Genomic DNA, 23,394 nt, shown 5'->3' with positions numbered 1-23,394 from the left:
GAGTCTGAGGTTGTGGTAGTACGGTGTGATGCTATTGTCGCACTGCCTAGGTGACATTGTCACGTGACATTGTCATGTCCCAGTAAAGCACACTGTAGCGAACAACTGGGGGGCAGTTAGAAACCTTAAAGGATGTACAATGACCACGGCCTGCCTCACAGCATAGACATGGACACATCTACAGATGTGATTATGCAATTGACTCAGTTGCGGTGGTTAAACTTGAAATGTGACATTGCATATCCTCACTATCATACTGGCTCATGCTCGTGTAGGTCCAGAGATACACTGCCGGCACATGATCGTGCAGTCTGCAGCTCTCTTTTAGTCCATCCACGATACAGGCCGCACACGAACACGTCATTACGCCTGAGCTTGTAAACAGTACGTCAAGGAACTATGCAGTTTTACGCAAGATCGTGATCTAAAAGGTAACAGTCATGAGCTCCCCCGGACTAGCATGTAAGATGAACAGGAACATGAGGCGGAGTTACGTACAGCTCGTCTTACTCAAGGCGCCATCCCTACCAGTACTGGTGATGCGACACAGACGCAGATGGGCAAACCAGCTTGGGCTAAGTCAAGAAATAGAAACTGTGTCGTGTGTCAGGATGCCAGAATACCGAAGACAACGTGCACTTGATGGTTACAAGCTATTAGTGACCACAGCAGAGTTTATATACATGCTTGATTCCTTCAAAAATACCCACTGGCAGGGCTACGAAAAGGCGACAGTCGCCCTTCGGTCTATGTTAGCACACATGACACCAGAGCTTGTCCAATAGTTCTGTAATGTATTTTCAACGGTCTTGCCGATATTGCTGGACAAAATTTAGATGAATCGAATGTGTTAGATCATGGGATAATTATCTGTCGGATTGCTTAGGCTTAGCAGGAGAGTACAGGCGCAAGCATTTTAAAATTACTATGAGAAATGATCAGCCGTATTCTGCTGGATTGAACGAATTACAGCACTTGTATATGTAGATACGAAAAATGTTACTTATCGATAATTGCATGTCTAAAGATGGCAGAACTCTGCCGCAATGGAATGCAGGAAAACACCTATGAGTTTAGTTTAGCGCTTACGGTAAAATGGCAGCAACACATGATATTCGTTATAAAAAAATCGCAATTACTTTATCACTTACAACTATTAGCACAATGTCTTGCGTAATCACATGCAACATTAAAGATTAACTTTCTACTTCGATACGTCCTTACAGTTTATAGTTATTACAAATTGTTCATTAGCTTACGGAAGATTACACAATCAGAACAGAGAAATTACGGAACAGTTTACAATGGAGACCTAGAATGCACGATCGCACACTTACCTACATGTATGTGCTTCAGTTTAGTGTATGGCGATTGTATAAATATAACATGGTTTGTAGGAGACATTGCTTGAAGAAATTTGACTTAGGGATGCTATAAATAGACTGTTTTCAATTAGGCTCACATCGGAATGGACACTTCCTGTGATTTTCCTGTGCTGATCCTCCAGTAGAGCCAGCTAAGGACCAAGGCATGGACGGTGAATAGTAGTGAAGAGAGAAACGATTTACAGAGTTAGTTTCTCGTGGCCTTGCAAGCTTGGTGCCATTGAGCTTCGTGGTGGTGGTGGCAGGTGATCTGCTCTCCGGCCTAGGCCAGACATGGGAGGAACTGGTTAAACTGCATATCATTGGCTCCGGGGAACGAGGTGTCGAAACCAGCCACTGATGAAGAGTTATAGGGTGTCATGTTAGTGAAGCCGTTGGCCATAGGAATGTATGATCCATGCACAGCAGAGTTGTTGCACGACTGCTCCCCCAGCCCGGTGTCGTTTGCAAGGAAGGAAGCCTCCAGCAGCAGCCTGTCCAGTGAAACGTTATGTGTCTGAAAAACGAGAATAAAATGGACACGAAGAGACGGTTAGGCAACCACCAAAGTGAGCTACTATCGACACACCAGCACTACACACTGTACAAATCCAAACCGGAACGTGTCACGATCACAGTGTAGACACGTAGTTTTTGCGTAGTCTGCAAGTGTTCCCGAGATTATAGTAACAATGCAACTAGACACACTGCACAAACGACTGCTAGATATTCTGCGGCTGCAATCGCTTACAGCTCTTCAGCCCCAGGACACTTCGCACAAAGAATGCCTTGCAACTCTGCTCACGCACACAAGGGTGTTTATTGTCAATGGTCGCAAGCACTGTGTACGATGCATGTATGATGGTGAACATTGCCATGTCACTAATCGATGGATGTGGTGCGGGTTGGGGACGCAGGCAGGGGTCCTGTGCTGCGGTCTTTCAACTTGTGGTGTGCATAATGATACGCTAATAATGTGTGTCCAGCCACTTACCAATGATGTCAAGTTCGCCATGCTGTCCTGTCTGCAGCTGCTGCTTGAGCTGAGCGTGCTGGGGACTGCACGTGTGTTCATGCCTGCTTCCACTGAAGATGATCCCCATGTTGACGACATGCCGCCGTCATTCAATGGTGCCACATCCGAAAAGAAATGCTGCGGCTGCTGTTGCTGCTGCTGCGGGTGCATGAAACTCTGAGCACTGACAGCTAGGTTGTGTGATGGTGTTGCCGTCTGGGATGGCACAGACCATTGGTCAGCTGCAACAGCACATGGCGGTGGTGGTGAAGAGAACATCTCCTGAGCTGACTGTGATGCACTGCTGCTAATGTTGCTCAGGGGGCTGCCAATGCGAGAGCTGCCGGAGCCTGCACTGCCGCTGCTACTGCTGGAGTAGGATGAGAGGGAAACGGTGGAGGATGGACTGGCAGCCGACAAGGACATGTAATGAGCATCCGAGTCATCAGAATCACTGCTTGCTGCCTGATACTGCTGCCACTGTTGACTCCACACATCACCTACATTGGAATCGGCAACTTCCGTGGCGTTCGATGGGTCGGCAGCAGGCAACTTGTTCATTTCAGCTAACTGCTCAATGTACTCCATAGCGTAACGCAGTACCTGAACCTTGGACAACTTTTCATTCTCCTTCTTGGGTACCACAGTGGCCAGAATGTCAAAACCCAGCCGCAACTCATGGATGCGTACGAGCTCTCGGGCGCTGGCACGTTGACGCCGCCAATTGCGCATTTGCGCACGAGACAATCCCTGCGGTGCACGGCAGCGGGCGCGTCTGCATCTTGGGTAGTTCAACCCCGGAACCAGTCCAGGCGCTGGGGTGACGTGACGAACTAGGGGCATCTGTTCACATTTGGAAGAAGTCATTTTCGCTACTCTGTTTGTGGTAAGAATGAAGAAGAAGGTGAACGAAGTGAAGTATAATACAGAAGGTACAACTATCAACTGCTATTGCCAAACTACACGTTGTGTCCTGGATCGCAGAGCAATCTTGTTTAGATGTGCTCGTGGTGGCAGCTAGCCGAGATCTGAGCCTTCAAGTCGTGACTATTGTCACCTTTATACCCCCGGCTGGCCTCTCTGTGCTTAGGTACCGCTGTCAGCTCCAATGCGCTAGCCACTCGAAGGGGCTTCGCTGCGGAAGGCAGGCCAACTTCGCTCGAAGTGAATCGCACTTAGTGCGCCAAGACCATAATTGGCAATAAGGGAGCGAAGGACTCGGCAGGCTGCAGGCTATGCTAGAGCAGGCACTGAGCGCTCGGAAGCAGGCCCGGAGTCCTGCTGACCACTCCACACAACTCATCGCACCAATACTATTACTAGTACTGACTGTACATCGGTACTGCCCTGATGCAGCCAGTAGACACTGTATTATCGTTTGTATGAGCGACTCGTGGAAGGGTGAGACTGCGCCTGCTATCCAGACCCAGGTCAAGGATTAAGCTAGATTTCAGACTGCAGACCACCGTCAATGCATCAAGTAGCTACAGTGCATAATACTCTGCATGCCCTGAGTGTAGTTCCACACAGGCTTCATGCGCATGCACTGGCAAAGTAGATCACCACCACCACCACCACACCAACACTGGCAATAGTCTACTAGATAGTAGACTGTGCAAGATAATGTGATCGTCTTGGGTTTTCGGTATTGCACAATTGAAAGCTGCTTTGGTCACCTTGCAGGGCCAACACTCGACCTAGGTGGTCGTTTGTGTAGAAGGGAAACTCAGAAGCGATGTGGGGTGGCAATGATGGATTGGTGGTGGTGGTGGTGGTGGTGGTCGCGACATTCGTAATGAATCTATTTCTCCCACGTGAAGTTCCGTTTGTTTGGGCTAATCATGCAAACTACAGGGTTCGTATGCGAACATTCGTGTGTTGTCCACTGCCTCGCTCAAACTTCCGTCGCGCAAAGATTCGGAACGTGTCTCGAACTAACCCCTGTGTACTCGCCACCTGTGGTTAAAGCCAAGCTCCTACTACAGTATGTACAATGACTTGTATAATGTGTAGTTCCTAGTAACTACGAGTTCGATGTGCTGTGCACGTTGGTGTGTCTTTCTTTTCATGATGGGAATGTGGATGCTGATGATGATGATGAAGATGATGAAGATGAGGAAGAGTGCTCACTTGGGTGATTGTAATGATCTGTGGCAGGGTATAATTATTTGTGGTTCACGATGGCCACCGTCAAGGATAAGTGCCGCTTATCCGCTACTGCCGACTGGATCTCGGACAACTCACAAAGCTGAGGCATAACACTATAAGCAGCAGCTAGTGAAATATCGTGCGTAGCAACAGAGATCACGATGCATGATATTGTGGCGACAGCATCAAGGTATTCTAATTATTCTGATTTAAAATAAAATTGAATTGGGCCTGCGCTCTGGACGATTTGGCGCAAATGCAATGGACGAGGAAGTGAACGCACATAATGATTGTACGTGGTGCTACCTTCTCATGATTGAATGCGCGTGGATACCGTAAGCGCCATGCCTCACACTCGCAGACACTACACTAAACTAGCAGAGTCTCTCTGGTTTCACCGAGAATTGGGACTAAAGGATCCATTGTTACGATAATACGATGTAGTTGATCATGGTAGCAGTAACACTGACTGAGTGAGTGAGTCATCTTCGTCGCCTTGCTGCTCTCGATAAGAGCGAGAAGCCTCCGGGTGTAGTGAATTGGCTGATCATCTTGATCAAGACCGATAGTACTGCGGACAGTCCTGGCTCACCAGCATCAATTGATTTCACTTTGCTGGGTTAAAGCGACATTTGACTAAACTCAACAGCAGCTAACTTTGTAGATGACGATGAAGACATCACAGTATTCATACCATCTCTTCCCGATCAATTCTCTCCCTGACATTGTCAGTCTACCTACAATACGTCTCGGAAAAAGAAGAAGAAGCATCAAAATGCACCCACAAGTGGACCATACATGTACACTTACGTGATGATCTATAATTTCATTATGTTTTCATTTTTCATTACTACTGAATACAATTGTACACAGGAAGATACAGTTCCGCTTCCCAAGGTAGACGATGTTTGTAGGATAGCTCGTGGTTTGCTATGAACTCAAGACTGCCAACAATGGCTGGTGCTAATACCATAGACAAGGGACATGTTCTACACCGGATTAAGTTTGAGATATGAAGTTCAGGGCACGCAAACACAAACACGCAAAAAAAGGCTCGTCCAGATTACAGGCGCCTCTGCTCGTCTTGGTAGGATTCGGAAGCCAACTACATAGTGTGTTTAATGCTTGCTCACTACTTGTCGATTAGAGGGGGTACGCAGACTCACTCCCTGGTCACATGTTCCCGCATAAACACTGTACACATTTACAGGCGAATCGTTGATGAGGAAAGTGTGCAGGAGGCTACTAGTATTGCACTATCAAGTCTGCATGATCAAAGTATTGTGAACAAAATAATGATTGGACCTTGATGGAGAGCCAAGGATAAATTTATAGAAAAGAAAAACGACCAAGAAACTACAAGTTACGCTATAGTGTCCACTAACACCACCAGTTACTAAACAATCAGCTCATGCGATAACATTGCAACATTGTGGATTGACGGTATTGTCCAATGGTCTTGCCAGTATCGTCATGGACATGCATGAACATCCGCCAAAGTCCTTCACAGCTGAGACTTTCAGCTCGTGCTTGTCTTGGTTGCGCTCACCTTCCCCTCTTATGTTATTATTATAACTCAGAACCTTCCAAGTTGGAAGGCTGTTGGAGTGCGCATCCAGAATATGCTAGAGCTGTTAGCCAGTTAGTTGTAGAACGTCAGTACCGTCGGTCAGTGTCGTGCAGTGTTACCGGCGTACCGCATTAGCTGGTTGTTTAGTAACTGGTGGTGTTAGTGGACATTATAGCGTAACTTGTAAATTCCTTGGTCCTTTTTCTTTTCTATAAAATAATGATTAAAATCCTTCTGGAACTTGTCGTAAACATCGCTAATGCACGTGTGTCATGTACCTACATGCTACTGCTCAGGTTAGGTTTTTATTCTTCAACCCTGGAATCTCCCCAGTCATTTACGATCACATCGAAGAATATAATAAAACTTCCTGCGAAGCTGCGGTGTACATGTACAAACGCTAGCCTGGCACTTTGATGTAATCCGGAGCGGTGTCCCTAGTGACTACTTTCGTCAGCTTTGCCTACTACTGTACATTGTAGAATAATGATCCGCACATGTACATGTCTGTATATTAGATGAATGCTAGCTGTTACGTGTAAATATACGTCTACAAGTACAAGTAGAATTGCTCAAAGTCATGTACTGACTCTGTCCAGGGTTGCATAGGGTTATACCGTGCACAGCTGCTGCATTGAATAATAAGGGGTGAAGAGCTAGGCTGACCAGATTTATAACAAAATGAAATCAGGTAGAACTGGTCCTAGACACAATTGAATTAGTGTCGCGCAGCATCTGTGTGGTGGTTTTGATATACCCGTCGGTGTCTGGAGATGGATCGGACAGAAGTGAAGACCGCCTTCCCCCGTGGCAGAAGCAAGAGCAATTTCCACCTGGAAGGTCATTAGTGTCATGGCGGCTCCGAAGCTTGGAGAATGGGGCGCATATTTGAAAGTCCCCGCTGTCCCCTGGATCCAGAAACTTGCAGATCCGACCGCCTGACCACAAGCAACTCCACTGCGCTCAGTCCAGCTGAAGGTCACAACAAATTTTACAGGTCCATCAATGTTATTATTTTCATTTATATGTGTTAGGTGCCAGGGTGAAGCTGCCGAACGAGATTTTACTCTGCAATGTTCCAGTAATTTCTTGCAGAAATCAACTCTACTCACAGAAACCGAGTAAGTCTGAGTCAGTTACATGTGCAAACAGTCAGTCCTATCTGCCAGCCACGCCATGCATGCAAGTGTATGACTGGGGTCAACAGTCCGCGTATACATGTATAACGTTTTGGGAACATGGAAATGTTACGGTAGATCTCTTGAAAACGAAATGCTCTCCGCCCAGACCACATCGTGCCATTTTGCCAGCACCATTCTAAACAGTGACATAGTGAATCAGGCCCACACTACCACGCACAGTTATACTCTGCATTCAGACCAGACGCGGGGGCCAGGCCAACTCCCATCTCCACAAGTCATCTCGTCGCGTGGTTAAATACAGTACTCGCTCGTGAGGACACTGTCACTGACAGATGAGACGTAAAACGACATACTACTTGAGTACAATGCACATGTAGTTATTAGCTCATTTTTTTCTCCTCATTTTCAGAAACCCTGTGAGTGATACAATGGCGATAGTGTGTCCTTGAAAAGTGACGGTGGGTGATGAGTTGTGTCCCCGAGTGCCATTCCATCTCGTGGATGACCTGGCACATACGCCTGTAGGCTGCACTCCTGTTCGTGGATACATGTCCTGTTTGTGTGCACATAGTCACCAAGGTCCATGTACATGTATATTGTACAGTAGGGTCTGGACGATACTATACCTACATTGTACATGTAACTCCATCATTAATTTCCTACCTACATTAAATTTTGCTGGGAGTAATTTTGCGTGTGACGAACCCATTTGACTATGCAGCAGAATACGACTCACTCCCTGCGAGTCGTGAATACATTTTACTATCGTGTTGCATGCAGGTGAGGGTTAAACGCAGGCACAGAGTATTATAAGTTTCAAGTGGACGATGGCATTCCGTCCTGCTAAGACCGCCCTGCAATTGGCAGCATTCAATGCACCTGCACACTACGTACATGTACATTTGGTGTCACCTGATACAAGCACACCTACTAGCATACATAACTTTACACCAACCCACATTTCAACTGGAACACTTCGGACAGTGCCAGGTCAAACAGAATCAGCAAAGTGGGTGCACACCATTAACGTTAGTGGGACGCTCTGCTCTGAAACCAACTCATCGATCTCTTATATGTTTCTTCGCACGGTGAATGATCATGATCATCCACAAGGGGAGACCTCTTTCTCGCATGTAATTGGAATTTGTCAATACATATAGTTTTCCAAACATGTTACCCAAGTGACGAGGACGAAGAGCAGTTTGCTCTATGCAGATCAGCCAGTAACGACATCGTATGTTTTCAATGATCCTTCAAGAAGGTCATGGCCATCGTCAGATGATCGGACTTTGCTCTTTGTACTTGGTTTGCTGCAGTCCAGTCCAGCTGATACGAGAACAGTAGTACTTAGGCAACTTTCAAAGGTAGTAATTGGGAATCGTATTCTTGAACTAACGTTAAACCTTCAGCCCAATAGGAACTCCATGGAGGTTTTACATGTACATGTATATGCGCTGAGGCCGAAACCTCTTCGCACCGGTAATCGCCATCTTGTTTTTTCTAGGTAACAGTATTATTCAAATAATCTTTATTTCAGGATTACCCAAAGGCTAACGCCTAACTGGGGGATCTCCTATTTGTGTATGTACTAGCCACGATGCTATTAGTCACTATGCTATCCTTTTTTTGACAAAGTAGCCTTGCTTGCTCTTGTTGTTCTGTGAATCCTAGTTTTGTTGTTGATAAAATTGATGCGTATGGATAAGGACTAAGGCTGAATTTAGTAGTGATATTCATGTCCGTGTACATCCTGTTCGCCTCGTTCCAGGACTGAGGTCCACCACAAACCTACATGTAGCAGGGTTGCAATAGAGCTCTCAGTCCTAGCTAACCCAGCAATCGTTTGCAGCCTCCTATGGCTACTGCTTCAGTAGTATATTTCAGCATTGGATTAAATCGCTCCCAACTAGGCTAACACACATCCACGCCCATACCCGCAGAGCCCGGCAGCTGACAAGTGCATCGCAAACCTTCACTTCAGAGGTGTGAATGGACCTTGTGCATAGGAACCGGCTTTTCCTTCAATAGTCGTTTACCTGCACCTGCGCTCCAGTGTCCTCTGGGCCCCGCAGATCACTCGGTTTGTTGAGATCTTCTTCGTCTTACCTTTCTGGAGCACACTTCTCTTTGCTCTTGTGCTGCATGACTGTGTTTACGCCTTCGTGCCCCGTGACCTTGTTAGGCCCTTCAAGCAAGTGCAGCACTATTCCCTGGATGATGGGGAGTCGTGTCCTCAGGACTTCAATTTGCCCAGGCCGGCTTCGAACCAAATATGCAGATTGTTGGCAGTGGATATTGGCCTACTTCGGCTGCAAGTACATGTAGATGTAGCAAAACGGTATAGTGCCTGTAGTCTGTCATGTAGCCTAAATGCACCAATATTCCAGTATTCCAACACATGTAGCAAATTAGCAATGCAGTAGTCACGTGCGATATCCGTGTTCAGTTCAGTGTACTATAGTAGGCTAGCTGTTGGCTTAACGTTATGACGTCATGGTCAGCCTGGCACAGGACGGTGATGCTTGCTCACACAAAATGGCGGCTATTGCAAGGTGCCTTGCAACTCTCAAAGAAGCGCTGCAGAAAGGGAAGGAGAGCGGATAGTCATTACAATGTACATGTAGGTGCAGGTTCAGGTGTGTCCGGCTCAGACGCACGCCTTTTCCCACCTGCATACACACACATAGACAGATAGGAACAACGCCATTTAGCTCGAGGGTTGGCCACCGCATGGAATACTGAATGCCTCAACAACATTACGTTGCTTTCAATTTTTGTCGCCATTGCAGATGGTATTATGGTAGAATTGTGCTGTCAGTGTCACTCATAAACTGGGCTCCTGATGACCTCACGTTCCGATCATAGCTCCAGGCCATCATGATTGCATTCATCTTCAGATCATTATACGTTACTACACTACTCTACACTACACCACAGTCTACAGCGCACTTCACACCCACTTGAACCCTGGACTCTGCACACGCTTGTCTGCAAACTTCTGACAGTTCTCATTTTTATACATGTACATAGCCGATGGGAATAGGCTGTGGAAACCAGCCAAGACCATGATCGTGATTTTAGGTTACTACAATCATTAATTTTAGATCTACTAGTCTAGTACTATCTGGTCCTGGCTAGCTCCAGCTGAACTACTGACTGCTGCAGGTAGACATCAACCCACGGGCGGCTGTTGAGTGCGTGTAGATCTACGCCTTTAATAGTTATGAGCGCGATAGATATTCACTGTAATCACATCATGCTGTTATCAGTAGACTGCTTTATTGTATAGGTACGCGTAGAGGAAACACACCATGAGCTATATCCAAACCCCGGACTCGAGTGCGACTACATGCATCCGAAATCTTCAACTTAGCGCTCTTACTACTCTTAGACGTTCCTACATGGCTGTCACCGTCCGATCATGCTTTCAAGTTGATCCGCCGCGCCCAGTTCAGGCTGTCAGTTTTCATTTTCCTTCTTCCAAGAACTGAAAATACAAGAGCAATTCCCCTCTCACCTGGAGTTCAGCGTAACTGCAATAAGTATGTGTCATTGGGAAGGGTGAGATAATTAATTACCCAGACCCGTGCCATTGGCTGGATACTGGTAGTCTTGCTCTGAGTGATATGGTGGTGTGACAGGCCGCAGGAGCTCTAACGCCCAGGTTATGATAAGGCACGCATCAGGAATTCACTGGCTATTAAACTAAAAATAATAATCTATGCTAAAACATTGTAAGGTCACGAGCAAGCTTTTGTGTAACGAGGATGAAGGTCGCCTATGCTAACAAGTAATGACAGACCAAGGGGGCCACTAATACTGCCCTGTGCCAGAGACATACTACTTATCGAATGATTATTACTACGTGTTGGGGGAATAACTGGGCTTGCTGCATGGGGTATACATGATGTTTAGAACGCCCAAAATCTACCAGTAAACACACAAGTCTCCAGATGGTAAGGGAGTGTTCCACAACATCCCTGTGCGCAGTATGATCGACATAGTCCTTTACAGCGTACCAGAAGAACACCAGGTCCTGAAGACTTACATTATAGATGTACATGGACATGTACATGTACATAAATTAATAATACATCATTGTATACCCTCGGATCATAATATTGGGCAACACTGCCCGTTTGCTATCGATGTAACACAAACTAAAAATACGAATACAAAAATACGGCTACCGGTAGTTCTCAACTCCCATCAATCATGTGCGAGCGCGTGTGTGTGTGTCAAGGCGGGTGCCAGATTATCCCGCCCCCTGCTGTGTAACGCGCTCACACGCCATGCACCCAGCGCGAAAGAAGATCATAATACAGTTTTCAAACGCTTTCATCTTTCCTGTTATGTTTCTTTCTGCACGCCCTGTGAGTGTGACAGTCGCAGGAGAGGAAACAGAGCAGCTAGATATGTACAATGGCATAGGGCATGTTAGTGACAAAGGCTGGACCAGCGAAGGTAAATACTAAATACATTGTAACGATGACATGTTAACCTGCGCCTTGGGGTGGTCGGCTACACCTGACGGCTTTGCGCAAAGATCTCCGAAAAATGGATATACAACGATTCGGGAAGTCCAACATTGCCGCACCTACCGGGATGAATACAAAACAGCCCAAACATGCTCACCCAAATACCTCAACTACGAACTGGCTTTCCGCTATTGTATGGTCAGATTCACAACTTCACGCGATGGCAAACAAACAAAGGAGAAGACACACGTCGTGACAATGGCGGCGATATTTGTAGTCGCCCGACATGTCAAAGAGACAAAGAGTTCGTTCCAAGGCATGGTTCCTAATGCCTACGCCTACATTTTGATGTCAGTAGTTTTGCCGCTTCCGCCACCACCTTTATTTCTGAGATACAATGTAACTTGACATTTCAACACGCGCCAGACCTGGGGGTAAGCATAGAAGGATCATGTCCAGGCGCTTAGACGAAGCTCTTCACACCCCAACACATACTCCCACCTTCCGATGGCCGCCTACGGGCATTGCTGTGGCGCTGAGAAATCGATATTGTACTTAGTACAGACTACACGCCAGTGAATGGAGATATCAGAATGATGAAATTGTGAAGGAGTTCCCATTTCTGACGCACTGATCTTGGACTACAAGAGAGAAATTTGTAGGTGAGCATCTAACACCGTGGCGGATTCAGTTCGCTTTCGACATTTTAGAGCCTTGAGATGGAACTGTTGAGCTCCAACAGCCAGCACACGGCTAGCAGTGCAGTAACTGGTAACATTGTGGTGAAGGTCTGTAGGGGGACTGTACAAGGTCGCTACCATGCCTCTAGCTAGTGATATCCCAGTTGTACTCTCCGAGGCTCTGCAACTGTGCTGCTGCAAGAGTGCCGGCGTGACTGCGTGGCTGGCATGATGAGCAGCACACACACACACACACACACACACACACACACACACACACACACACACACACACACACACACACACACACACACACACACACACACACACACACACACACACACACACACACACACACACACACACACACACACACACACACACACACACACACACACACACACACACACACACACACACACACACACACACACACACACACACACACACACACACACACACACACACACACACACACACACACACACACACACACACACACACACACACACACACACACACACACACACACACACACACACACACACACACACACACACACACACACACACACACACACACACACACACACACACACACACACACACACACACACACACACACACACACACACACACACACACACACACACACACACACACACACACACACACACACACACACACACACACACACACACACACACACACACACACACACACACACACACACACACACACACACACACACACACACACACACACACACACACACACACACACACACACACACACACACACACACACACACACACACACACACACACACACACACACACACACACACACACACACACACACACACACACACACACACACACACACACACACACACACACACACACACACACACACACACACACACACACACACACACACACACACACACACACTCACTTGCTGCAATCTTGTAGATGTACTTATTTGCACTTATTTGATGAGCTGCATTCGGACCACAATCACATTACTGGCAATTCTCGGAGCTCTCCTCTCCAGTTGTCCTGCCCTGGACTTGGCACACGCAGGTGAACATGTTCACGCCATAATGCCGGTGTACCGGTCTTGTACATGTACACGGCGATAAGTACCGGACGTGTGTTCCTGTTTTAACCCTTCGCCGATAATCCAATTAGTCATCATCGGCAACTCTGAGAGGCCAGAGATAATTCCTGCGACATCAGTTCATTGTCTTCGATTCTCCTCAACCGAAGTGATTGAAATGCGGTGTCCGGCCGTGACTCGAGTTCACGTGGCGGAGTGCACCTTATGCTGCTTTGGATATGCTGTCAGGTAAATGTACGTTGTACCGGTACATGTACATGCTGTTCATTCTCACTTCAAGCCAAAGGTCCTAGTCAGAAGTTGTGATGGTGTGATATCTTTGCAGGGTCGACTTCAGTTTGAGCCATCAAGTCTTCCTTATTAGCCAATGATACCTATGGGAAATGAAGAATAACAGTGTCTGTCCTCGTATGTTCAAATGTGTGCAGTTTGTGCAGGGCAGCAGCAGGGAATACTTCATAAACGGACCATGACAAGGCCCATGTACCCAATCATGCCAATGGCATTGATGACTTCGAAAGCCTTGTATCTGGTGCGTGTGTAGTGGATCCTTTACCTTCTGTAACCAATTCTAACCATGCAGTGAGGCCCGCCACGTGCAGCAGTATCTACATGTATTTCACGTAGCTAAAATAGAGGCAGTGCTATCACATATTGGTCTATGGAATCTGGACGCTTTAAAATGGCATTGATACCTGAAACAAATTTATCACTTCGTGTTCTTTACCATTGCTTTCCTTGAGGTACGTATTGTTGTCAAAACATCGATTATCGCACGTGTCGGGCTGTTTTGGTTAAACCGTTTAACATGAACAGTGCACCCACACCGTTCACAGTAGGCTGAGAAAAGCTATACAAAATGTCTGTGTAGAAGGGGTAGATGTACTGCAGTCTATCTATACTGTGTCTTCGAAAGCACTGTTGTGAAATCATTTCCCAAAGGGTGAACAGTTTCAATCCAGACTATTGGCATACACCACAGAAGAATACAAGACCAGAGCTATGGTACTCAGTCAGATGCCCCCTTCCAATCCCACACGATGTCAACTAATCTAACACGATGGCTTTTAAAGCTAAGAGCAGTCCGACCCACACCTGACACACTCCTTCACACTCATCCAAACTGATCCAATCTAGGACCAAACACAGCGGACTAGAGAGTATGGCTTCTTCATGGACACTCCGATCTGATGTCTCACTTGCTCCGCTACCTAAATTCAAACAACTCATTACTGTCACGTGTGGTGTAGTTTTCATGTTAGAGCCTCCCATAATCACACCCTACCGATCATGAAGTGCCTTAACCCAACAAACCCGATTGTTCGTTTTCCTGGTCGCATAGCCAGTGGCGAGTGCACATTATGAACTGCTTGATTGACTCCACTGATCGCAGCTACATGTACATGTACAGTGTACAGTGTACAGTGTACAGTGTACAGTGTACATGTATGTGCATGACAGGATACTGTGAGTATTACTTGAATTTACTTCCTTACATGACGTAGAGGGGACGGTTTCAAATAGGACACCGGTTGCAAACCGGAACGGACTCAATATTCACTTTCTCTCTTGGTATTTTGATTAGAAAACATATGTCACAGTGAGACTACGATGTGTTATACTCCGAGCCAAAATTTCATGGCTCTGCGATGATCAGAAGCGCCATATCAAGCAGGTGAGTTTTTGACGTGTTGCTTCGCACTGCGACTTGAGTTTTACGACTTTCGAAAAATCAACTTCTTGTCGCAGGTAAACAGCGGCTCGCCTCTCGACAATAAAGCACCGCATACCAATCAAAACTAATGGAAGCACACACAAGGCTTATTGTTACTCTGTACTGGCCGTCGTGGAGCGATAGCAATTACCTAATTTCAGACCCAGAGTGAATTTGACGGGCACTCTAAAACGTGTCCGGTTTGGAGCCACCTCTGATTTGAACTTTTTTGAAGCGAAAAATTGGGCAACTTGGAGGCAATGGGTCAACACAAAGGAGTGGCTCAGTTCGATTGACTCTGGCCCCAGAGCAAACTTCAACATGCCAGTTTCCTTCCACAAACATATTTCGAGTGAAAAATCAACGCTGATGATCGGTTTGGGTCTATACAAATTTGGCTGTCAAAACGTCCCGGTATCGAGCCGTCTCCTCTACATGTACATGCATATGTACTAACTGACCTCATTTTCATACGCCATCAGCATCAATTATTAATGTCCTGGCATCCCGACCGGCGACCAACGCTATCTTGGGCGATCTATTACACGATCGATACTTCAGGGCGGAATGAGGCGGAGCGGTCGATACCTGGAATGTCTGAATCTATGAGACGCGTAGTTACAAAGCTTCGGACTTTACTTGAACGATCATTAGATTTTGTTATCATTCAGGGTTTCTCAAACCAAGGTAATTTGAATTCCCCTGGAAAACCCAAAGATCCCAACGCTGAGCGACGAGCGTCCCGCCAGCTATTGCATAGGATGCGAGGTATTGCATAGCATGCGAGTAGCATGCGAGGTATTGCATAGCATGCGAGGTATTGCATAGCAAGCGAGGTATTGCATAGCATGCGAGGTATTGCATAGCATGCGAGGTATTGCATAGCATGCGAGGTATTGCATAGCAAGCGAGGTATTGCATAGCATGCGAGGTATTGCATAGCATGCGAGGTATTGCATAGCATGCGAGGTATTGCATAGCATGCGAGGTGATCAGGTGATCTGAACAACCTACATGACTGTATAGTTATTATCCTCTACAGCGTTTGACGTCATGGGCCAGAAAACCTTTTACTAGCGACTTATGTGCGGCGAGATGATGGTCAGCAGATTGTGCTGTTCACAGATTGTCTGGACACAGCTTACAGATTACCCAGATGAAATCGCTGTATTCATGGCGTTTATCAACATCAAGTCAACCGAGTCAGTCGATGAGTGTTCACACACAGGACACGCAGCCAGAGAAAAGCGGAGAGATGGAACAACCCCAGCCAGTCCCAAATAACCTATAAGTACTAATATCCAGGAGCGCCCCCACACCAGGTCACCGTGACAACAATGTTCATTGCAATGCAGTGTTCTAAACTACATGTACATGTACATGTAGCCATTTATTGCATCTCAGTGACAGTAACCGTTTCCAACATTTCCGACCAAGACTTGCAAAGGTGGTGGCGGTACACATGCACATGTAGTTGGTATGTTCCCATCGCACGACAATGTGTCTGCTTCAGTCCACAGCAATACCGCTAGATATGCACAGGTGATTCCTGGAGTAGTTACCATTCTGTTGACAGGGGCTAGTTTTTCTTATCCCCCAGCGTACTCGTCTATCGTCAAGGCCCACATCCGCAAAGCAAGTGTGATAGAAGGATTTTTAAAGAGTACAAGGCCAGCGTACCTTAGGAATAGTACTCTTGATAATAACGGTTCACTTCTGGTCTCCATGCATTCTTGGCAAGAAGACCTACCTATTCCACTCCGACACTTGAGAATTCAACGGTTTTTAAACATTGTCTTTAAATTTGCACTACACAAACATCACCGAAGTCGCACCAACCTCTACTACACAAACTGGAGGAATATTTCAGCAGATCCAGACCATGTTTCTCTGAGGGATTTGGCATCGATTGTTAAATGGTGTGATGCCATGAGGGGTCCTTCCTGCCTAGTATTGCCATCTTCAAATCGATCTCTGGCCAGAAAACACATTTTCCATCGAGTAGGCATGGAACAGCGTCAACAGACAAGTCGCTCAAGCGGATGATTTGCCAAGCCAATTGATAGACTTTCCCATCAGAATAATGACATGATTTTACTAAAATGATGCAGATCCGTGATGAAAATGGGAAGCGGATTGACAAATGAGCTCATAAAATGCAGAACAATTTCCGATACTTGAGCACCGCATTGCAGTATAGTAGGCAAGAGAAAAGCATAGTTATGTCGAGAGAACATTTCGGGAGTTGACCTGGCAGATAACTTGTAATAATTGTATCTTGCTTCAAAGTGATCACTGATTGCGTATGGCGAGGTAGGACGCAAAACACTACTCCGGGGTTATCCCCTGGTCACTTTATCAACCTCACGTACGCCATGTTTTGAAGTACTGATGAAAGGGACAGTGTCTTTTTGATGGAACATTGCCTCATTGGCTGACTTCTGAGCGAGATACTCACCGGTTCCTTTCAGATGCCAATGCAAGAGGTATACCAAAACGATGATCATCAACGTTACAGTTCTTAGAATAACGAGACACTTCCTAGAAGACGTGCTATGGCATAATCATCAACGAGATCTTCTGGAAGCCCAATACCTGATTGATACTACATTAAAATTCCCATCATACCATAAGCTATTATAGGACTGGCGGAAGCAGTTTGTGATTGGTCCAGTCATACCCATAGCCTTTCATACACTGTGCATGGTATGACGGGTACACATGATCTCCTCCGCTGCAAACATGTGTTGGTCGCCGCACAGCTGGTCCATCCATGGCCTGAACACCCATACCGGTTCCACTGTCTCGGCTGTATTACCCTGTTATCTCTCTTCATTCTTTTCTCATCCATGCCTCAGCGTAATGTGCATCTGAGGCCAATGCTAGGGTGCCAGCATGGACTTGAAAAAGTGTTCCATGCAACACGGGCGAAAGAAAATAGCGAGATTAAGATGTGCATCGCACACGTCGCACGGACGTATGTGTATGTGTGTGTGGGGTAGGCCTTGACGGATTATGCTAATATTTTCGTGAAATTATGCTTTTCGCATTGCTGAAAAAATTGCAGAATTATGCTATTTTTATGCTAAAAGTTATCATATTATGCCGCATTATGCTCACATATGCTGCTAATGCATAATGGGTCTGGTCAAAATAACAGAGGAATTTTTTGTAGAGGGCGTTGTACTGTAGTAGCAAAAGTTCAACGGGGTCAACGCACCGTCCGACCTACCTACGACCATCACTGATTGTAGTGGACTGGACATGTTATCAAGGGAGTCGTAAACCTACAACTTCCTAGTGCATCTACTTGTACTTGTACTTGTAGAACATGTACAACTGTATGGAATTTGATGCGAACCGGCGGATTATTACAATTTTATGCGATTCGTATGCAATTTCCCTCGAATTATGCGATTATTCGATTTTGGTAGGAATTATGCGAAAAATTATGCTAGCATAATCCGTCAAGGCCTAGTGTGGGGGGGGGGGGGTGAAAACAACCAAGGTTTAGCCAAACAAGTCACAACAGTCCACAGCACACACATGCATGATTGTATATTGTGAGGCCCCACTCGTGTATGGGTCTATGTGTACTAGTACCTCGTGTTTATATATATTTTGGTATTTTGTGAAATCATTTTCTGTGTTACTCACATGTACAGTACTACTCAATGAAATCCAGTCGTCGAGTTTATCAAGTACGCACCGCCGGGCGTTGCGCAGCCCTAGACCTGCGAACACTGGGCTGCGAAAAGGTGCACGGAGCCAACTTGTCTCTCGCGACTGGATTTCATTCAGCAGCCCGGTCTGTCCGCCACAGGTACCCTTTAAAATAGCGTAATACATTTTGTACAGTAGCATCAAAGTCTAAATGAGAGCTATGTGAATTGGCGAACATTAATAATAATTATAATTACGCAAGAGAGATCGGAAGCTTTCTCACAACTCTGAGTTTCACGTATTACTACGATCATCAGGCAACTGATGGCTCCAAAACGGGCAGCCTGAACATAAGGAGGAGGGGGGCAATTATAATTACGTTATTATTATTGGGAGTGGGAAACTACTCAGATTGTCACTGTGCTCATAGCATTCTGATGCTGGGATGGTTAACATTCAGCCCAGATTTCACAGGTTTTTATGAGATATGTACTGGACTGATGTTTTTTTGTGTTTTTTTGTTTGTATTTTATTCGTAGCATCAACAGTACAATGTACCACAGCAAAGAGGGTCGAACAGGAAACAAAATCAGTGAGGTTCATGAGAAATGGGGTCAGAAAGAAAAAAATGTAACATTGGCCTGAGAATTTTGTACTTCTCGTTTCCTCCCCGCGGGCCGCGGCGCTGAATTACATAACGCAACCGTGACCTACAATGTAGTTGAAGAGGACAGTTATCGGAGAAGCGAGGCTCTCAACTAGCCCTTTCCCAATGATGCTCCACACTTTTTTTCGCAACTTTTGCTTGTTTTGGAAGAAATCGCAACTTTCCTCATTTTCGCCAACTATTTCGCAACTTTTCCACAACCTTGGCCCGACAGGCCCATGCCAGTCATGGGGGTCCGAAAAGGTCAAGTCACAGATTACCATGATTACATGTCGGAAACATGCATACTCTCTCTCGCGCTCATTTCGCGCGTGCTTTCATAGTTCAGGCTCCTTTCAGAGAAACAGTCAGTAGATGAACAGTAAGGTACGTTATGTGGATTGACTTTTACGTGTACTGATAATTATGATGGAGGACGCATTCAACAGGCTACTTGCACTGTGTAAAGTTGTGCATCACAGCAAGAAGAGGCATTGACTGTGCTATCGCTGAACTTCTGCTATTTCTGCTCCTTTTACTTCAGTAGGTGCTTTTTTTGGCATTATAGCATGAACAGGAATTCTCTCAATATACATGACTGTACATGTAAGTTGCGATGTTAGCAACTTTTGAGCTTTTTATGAAACTACGGGTGCGATTTCAGCAACTTGCACTTGTTTTGGCACGGTTACGAAAAGCATAAGTTGCGAAAAATGATGGCATCTTTGGGAAAGGGCTACTCTCCGCCACATAGCGTACCTGTGACAGGCCTTCGATGAAGGACAAAAGTTGTTGGGGGCCAAAAAGCAGTTTTGATGATAATAATATGATGCTAGTTCTTGCCATCCTGATGTATGGAGTTTCGTTTCATTCGAATATTAATTTAATAGTTTGGACCGAAGGAGCCTTGAAAAGATAAAAGTAGTTACGTTACTCCTTCGTTCAAATCTCATTTCTCCCTTGTAGCAATACTGGTGAAGTTCTGCTCTTCGACAGGTTCGCGAGTGGACATTATTGTCGCTGTTGCTACTTAGTGGTATTCACTCAGGGGCGTAGGCAGCTGGTCCGGCCGGTCCGGCTTCCCGGACCACTTTTTCGCCCGACCACGTTTTTCCACCCCAATTTCAAAATTTCCCGGGGACACCCCGCACCCCCTCCGGCCGGACCAACTCCAACGGCGGTGCTACGCGTCTGTCACCGGGGTGACCATTGTTGTAAAATCATAGACTACCTGGTCCACGTCTCTGAGCGTGTTTTCAAAGTGAGTTGCTCATACGCAATGCGCCAAACTAGTACTCCTAAGGATCACCTATCAGGCACTACAATAATAGGTCCTGAACGATGTTCTCTGGGTGTGTGATGTGTCCACGGACCTGTAGAATCTACTCTCTTGTGCCGCACGTCGACGTCCAGGACTCCTCCAATGTTGTGGTGTACATTACTACTAATGTCTCAAGTGTGTCGGATCGACGAAATCGTGACGGACTTTTCTATCCGCACATCTTCCCAATTCTTTTGTCTAGAAGGAAACCAATAGCTAGTAGCTCAGAAGCTATTTATTGTTTTGGAACTTCGAGGAAGAGAAAAGAAGGAAAAATCATGCAGACCTCCCGACCAAGTACGTAGCCGTTCCCTCAAGTTTCAAGTTTCAAGTTTCATGACCGAGAAGATCTACCCACACAGTGTCCAAGCCTGCGACGGCAACCACCGGTTCAGGGATGAACTGGTCCGGATCCTAAGCCATAACTAAACCAGCCCCTGTGGCGCCGCCGGGACTTGAACCCAGTAAGCCGCGGACTCGGCAGTCCAACGGTTTAGCCGAAGTAGCCAAACCGGAACCACCGGATATGAGTGCAGCTGAGGTCCTGATAAGGTTAGGGTGTGTTGGGTTGACCTTTCAATCTTGCCAAATAATACGAAAAGTAACGACTCACGTTAGGTGGTTGTCACTGTCACTGTGTCAGCTTACCTCTTGTCTTGCAAGATTGAGAAACACCAGTTCGCTTCCTCTCCACAGCTCTAGTTGGACTTCGTTGTTTGGGACTAGTCTAAAGAGTGCCTAGACTACAAAGTAGTGGAGTGTGGCTTGAGTCAGATCCAGGTACAACAATGTATGGCTGCCATGCAAGCATTGCCATCGTCCTAATCTTCGTCACAGACTGCTGTCATCCATCCTCTACGACTAAGGTACCGAGCTCCGGGTCTTTGAATTGCCACGAAGGAGAGACGTGACATCCTCTGAGGTCAGAAACAGGGCTAGTACTCGTAGACCTGACAGTACCATTTCTAAATAGGGTTACCGGTATGTAGTATACAAGGAGCTCTGTAATCCAGGACTGTATTACATTATGTGCAGTGTTTTGCCAGAAGAATGTTGTGGAGTTGTAGCAAGTCGTACCAGTACAACTGAAGTCCATGCCAAGAATACAATTTACGTTATCCAGCTTCTCATGCAGCTTGTAGCATAATTAGAATGGTGGCGATCAGAAGTCAAAGCAAAATAGGAGAAGCTTCACACCAAGCACATGTTGCACAGTGCTGTCTACTCAGTGTATGCACAGTGCTATGCAACAGTGTACTGCAGACGTACAGCAGTGTGGTGGCCTTGCCCTGCCAAGTAGACTACTGGCACATGACAGCGGGTCCAGGTTGACTCCATGTTTTAAAACGTAAAATACCTGGATTCGGGATGATCTTTGTGGAAAGTTATCTCCATATTTTCCAACATACATGTACATGTACTGAATTTCAGCACGTCTCAGATGTATTCCCTAAGAGCGTGTATTTACCGCCATTTTGCCCAGTGTGTCTTCAACACCTTAGGTGTCAAGCAGAAGTACAGCTGCAGGGGCCCCGGGAATCTTCAACTTCATTTCTTCATATACTGTAAATATACAAATTTTCGGCAGCTATTTAATTTCGGCTATATTCGGCACCGAACCAAAACGCCTAAATTAAAACGCCGATGAAATTTTTCACAGCATCTGTCGCACTATACCATGCCCTCTACCCCACGCCGAAAATAAATCGCCGCCGAAATGTCAAAAATCGTGAAGTGCCGAAATTTTGCATATTTACAGTAGTTTATCAGCAGGCAGGCATAGTGGGATGGTCTAAGACCATGATTGAGAAACAGAGGGTACCAGGTTCAAGTCCTGCTTGGAAGCGGAAGGATTTTTTCCAGCCGTGCTACAACCCACAGTTAATTGGGAACTCGTGGCCTGGCACGAGGAAAACATGGATGCAGTGAATGGGATTTTTGGTCTTTGACCACATGCTGGTGAGCTGATCTACTCACCTCCCACCGCTTTAGGAGCTGCATCTGCGCCTTGATCCTTGAAGGGTGGTGGCGTTCCTATGGTCCGGATGCGGAAAACTCGGCCTCTATATAGATAAACCGAGTCTCACGCGAACCGTGAAATTTTTTTAAACAGTTCAGCTGGAAATGGGTCAGATCCTATGTGGTGGAAATGTCATTGAAATCAGCAGTCCCATAATTTTATGGATGCTATTTATTGAGAATTTCCGATTCCAGGTAGTCGATGCAAAGATGCCAGATGGCCCCGCACAAATCGCAATGCGTGTACACGTACTTGGCATGTATTGTTGTACATGTACCAGTACCAGTAAGAGGTTGTGGAACCACAGATTGTCACGTACACTTGTTGCTGGTGCATGCTCATATGTTGACATTGTGTTGGAGCGAGGTTTCTTCTTCATTCCTTTTCCTGTCCAGTTTTGTTTTCGTCAATTCGATTTCCTTTTTGCCAACTGTAAAGCCATTTCACTGTAGTTTTAATGTCAGTAGACTGAGGTTGAAGATGTCATGGGGAGAGGGGCTAGTGTCAGACCC

At 46.1% G+C, this 23,394-nt stretch overlaps 1 protein-coding gene across 1 annotated transcript; it reads right to left on the bottom strand.

Moving 5' to 3' along the window:
• Positions 1-774: 774 nt before the first annotated feature.
• LOC135831019 (uncharacterized) lies at positions 775-3,418 on the bottom strand. Its single transcript, XM_065343260.1, has 2 exons — positions 2,359-3,418; positions 775-1,881 (listed from the first exon to the last, which is right to left on the bottom strand). The coding sequence occupies exons 1-2, from the start codon at positions 3,244-3,246 to the stop codon at positions 1,648-1,650; spliced, it is 1,122 nt and encodes a 373-aa protein (XP_065199332.1). The 5' UTR covers positions 3,247-3,418; the 3' UTR covers positions 775-1,647.
• Between the last annotated feature and the right edge of the window lie 19,976 nt (positions 3,419-23,394).

The sequence above is a fragment of the Sycon ciliatum genome, chromosome 1 (genome assembly GCF_964019385.1).
Source record: "Sycon ciliatum chromosome 1, ocSycCili1.1, whole genome shotgun sequence".
Lineage (NCBI taxonomy): Eukaryota > Metazoa > Porifera > Calcarea > Leucosolenida > Sycettidae > Sycon > Sycon ciliatum.
This window is presented reverse-complemented; position numbering and strand designations above follow the sequence as displayed.

Excerpts from the sequence above, each read along its gene's own strand:
- LOC135831019 (XM_065343260.1), bottom strand. The coding sequence starts at position 3,246 with ATGACTTCTTCCAAATGTGAACAGATGCCCCTAGTTCGTCACGTCACC. Across the intron at positions 1,882-2,358 it reads TGGCGAACTTGACATCATTG|ACACATAACGTTTCACTGGA; the intron begins GTAAGTGGCTGG and ends CTCGTTTTTCAG.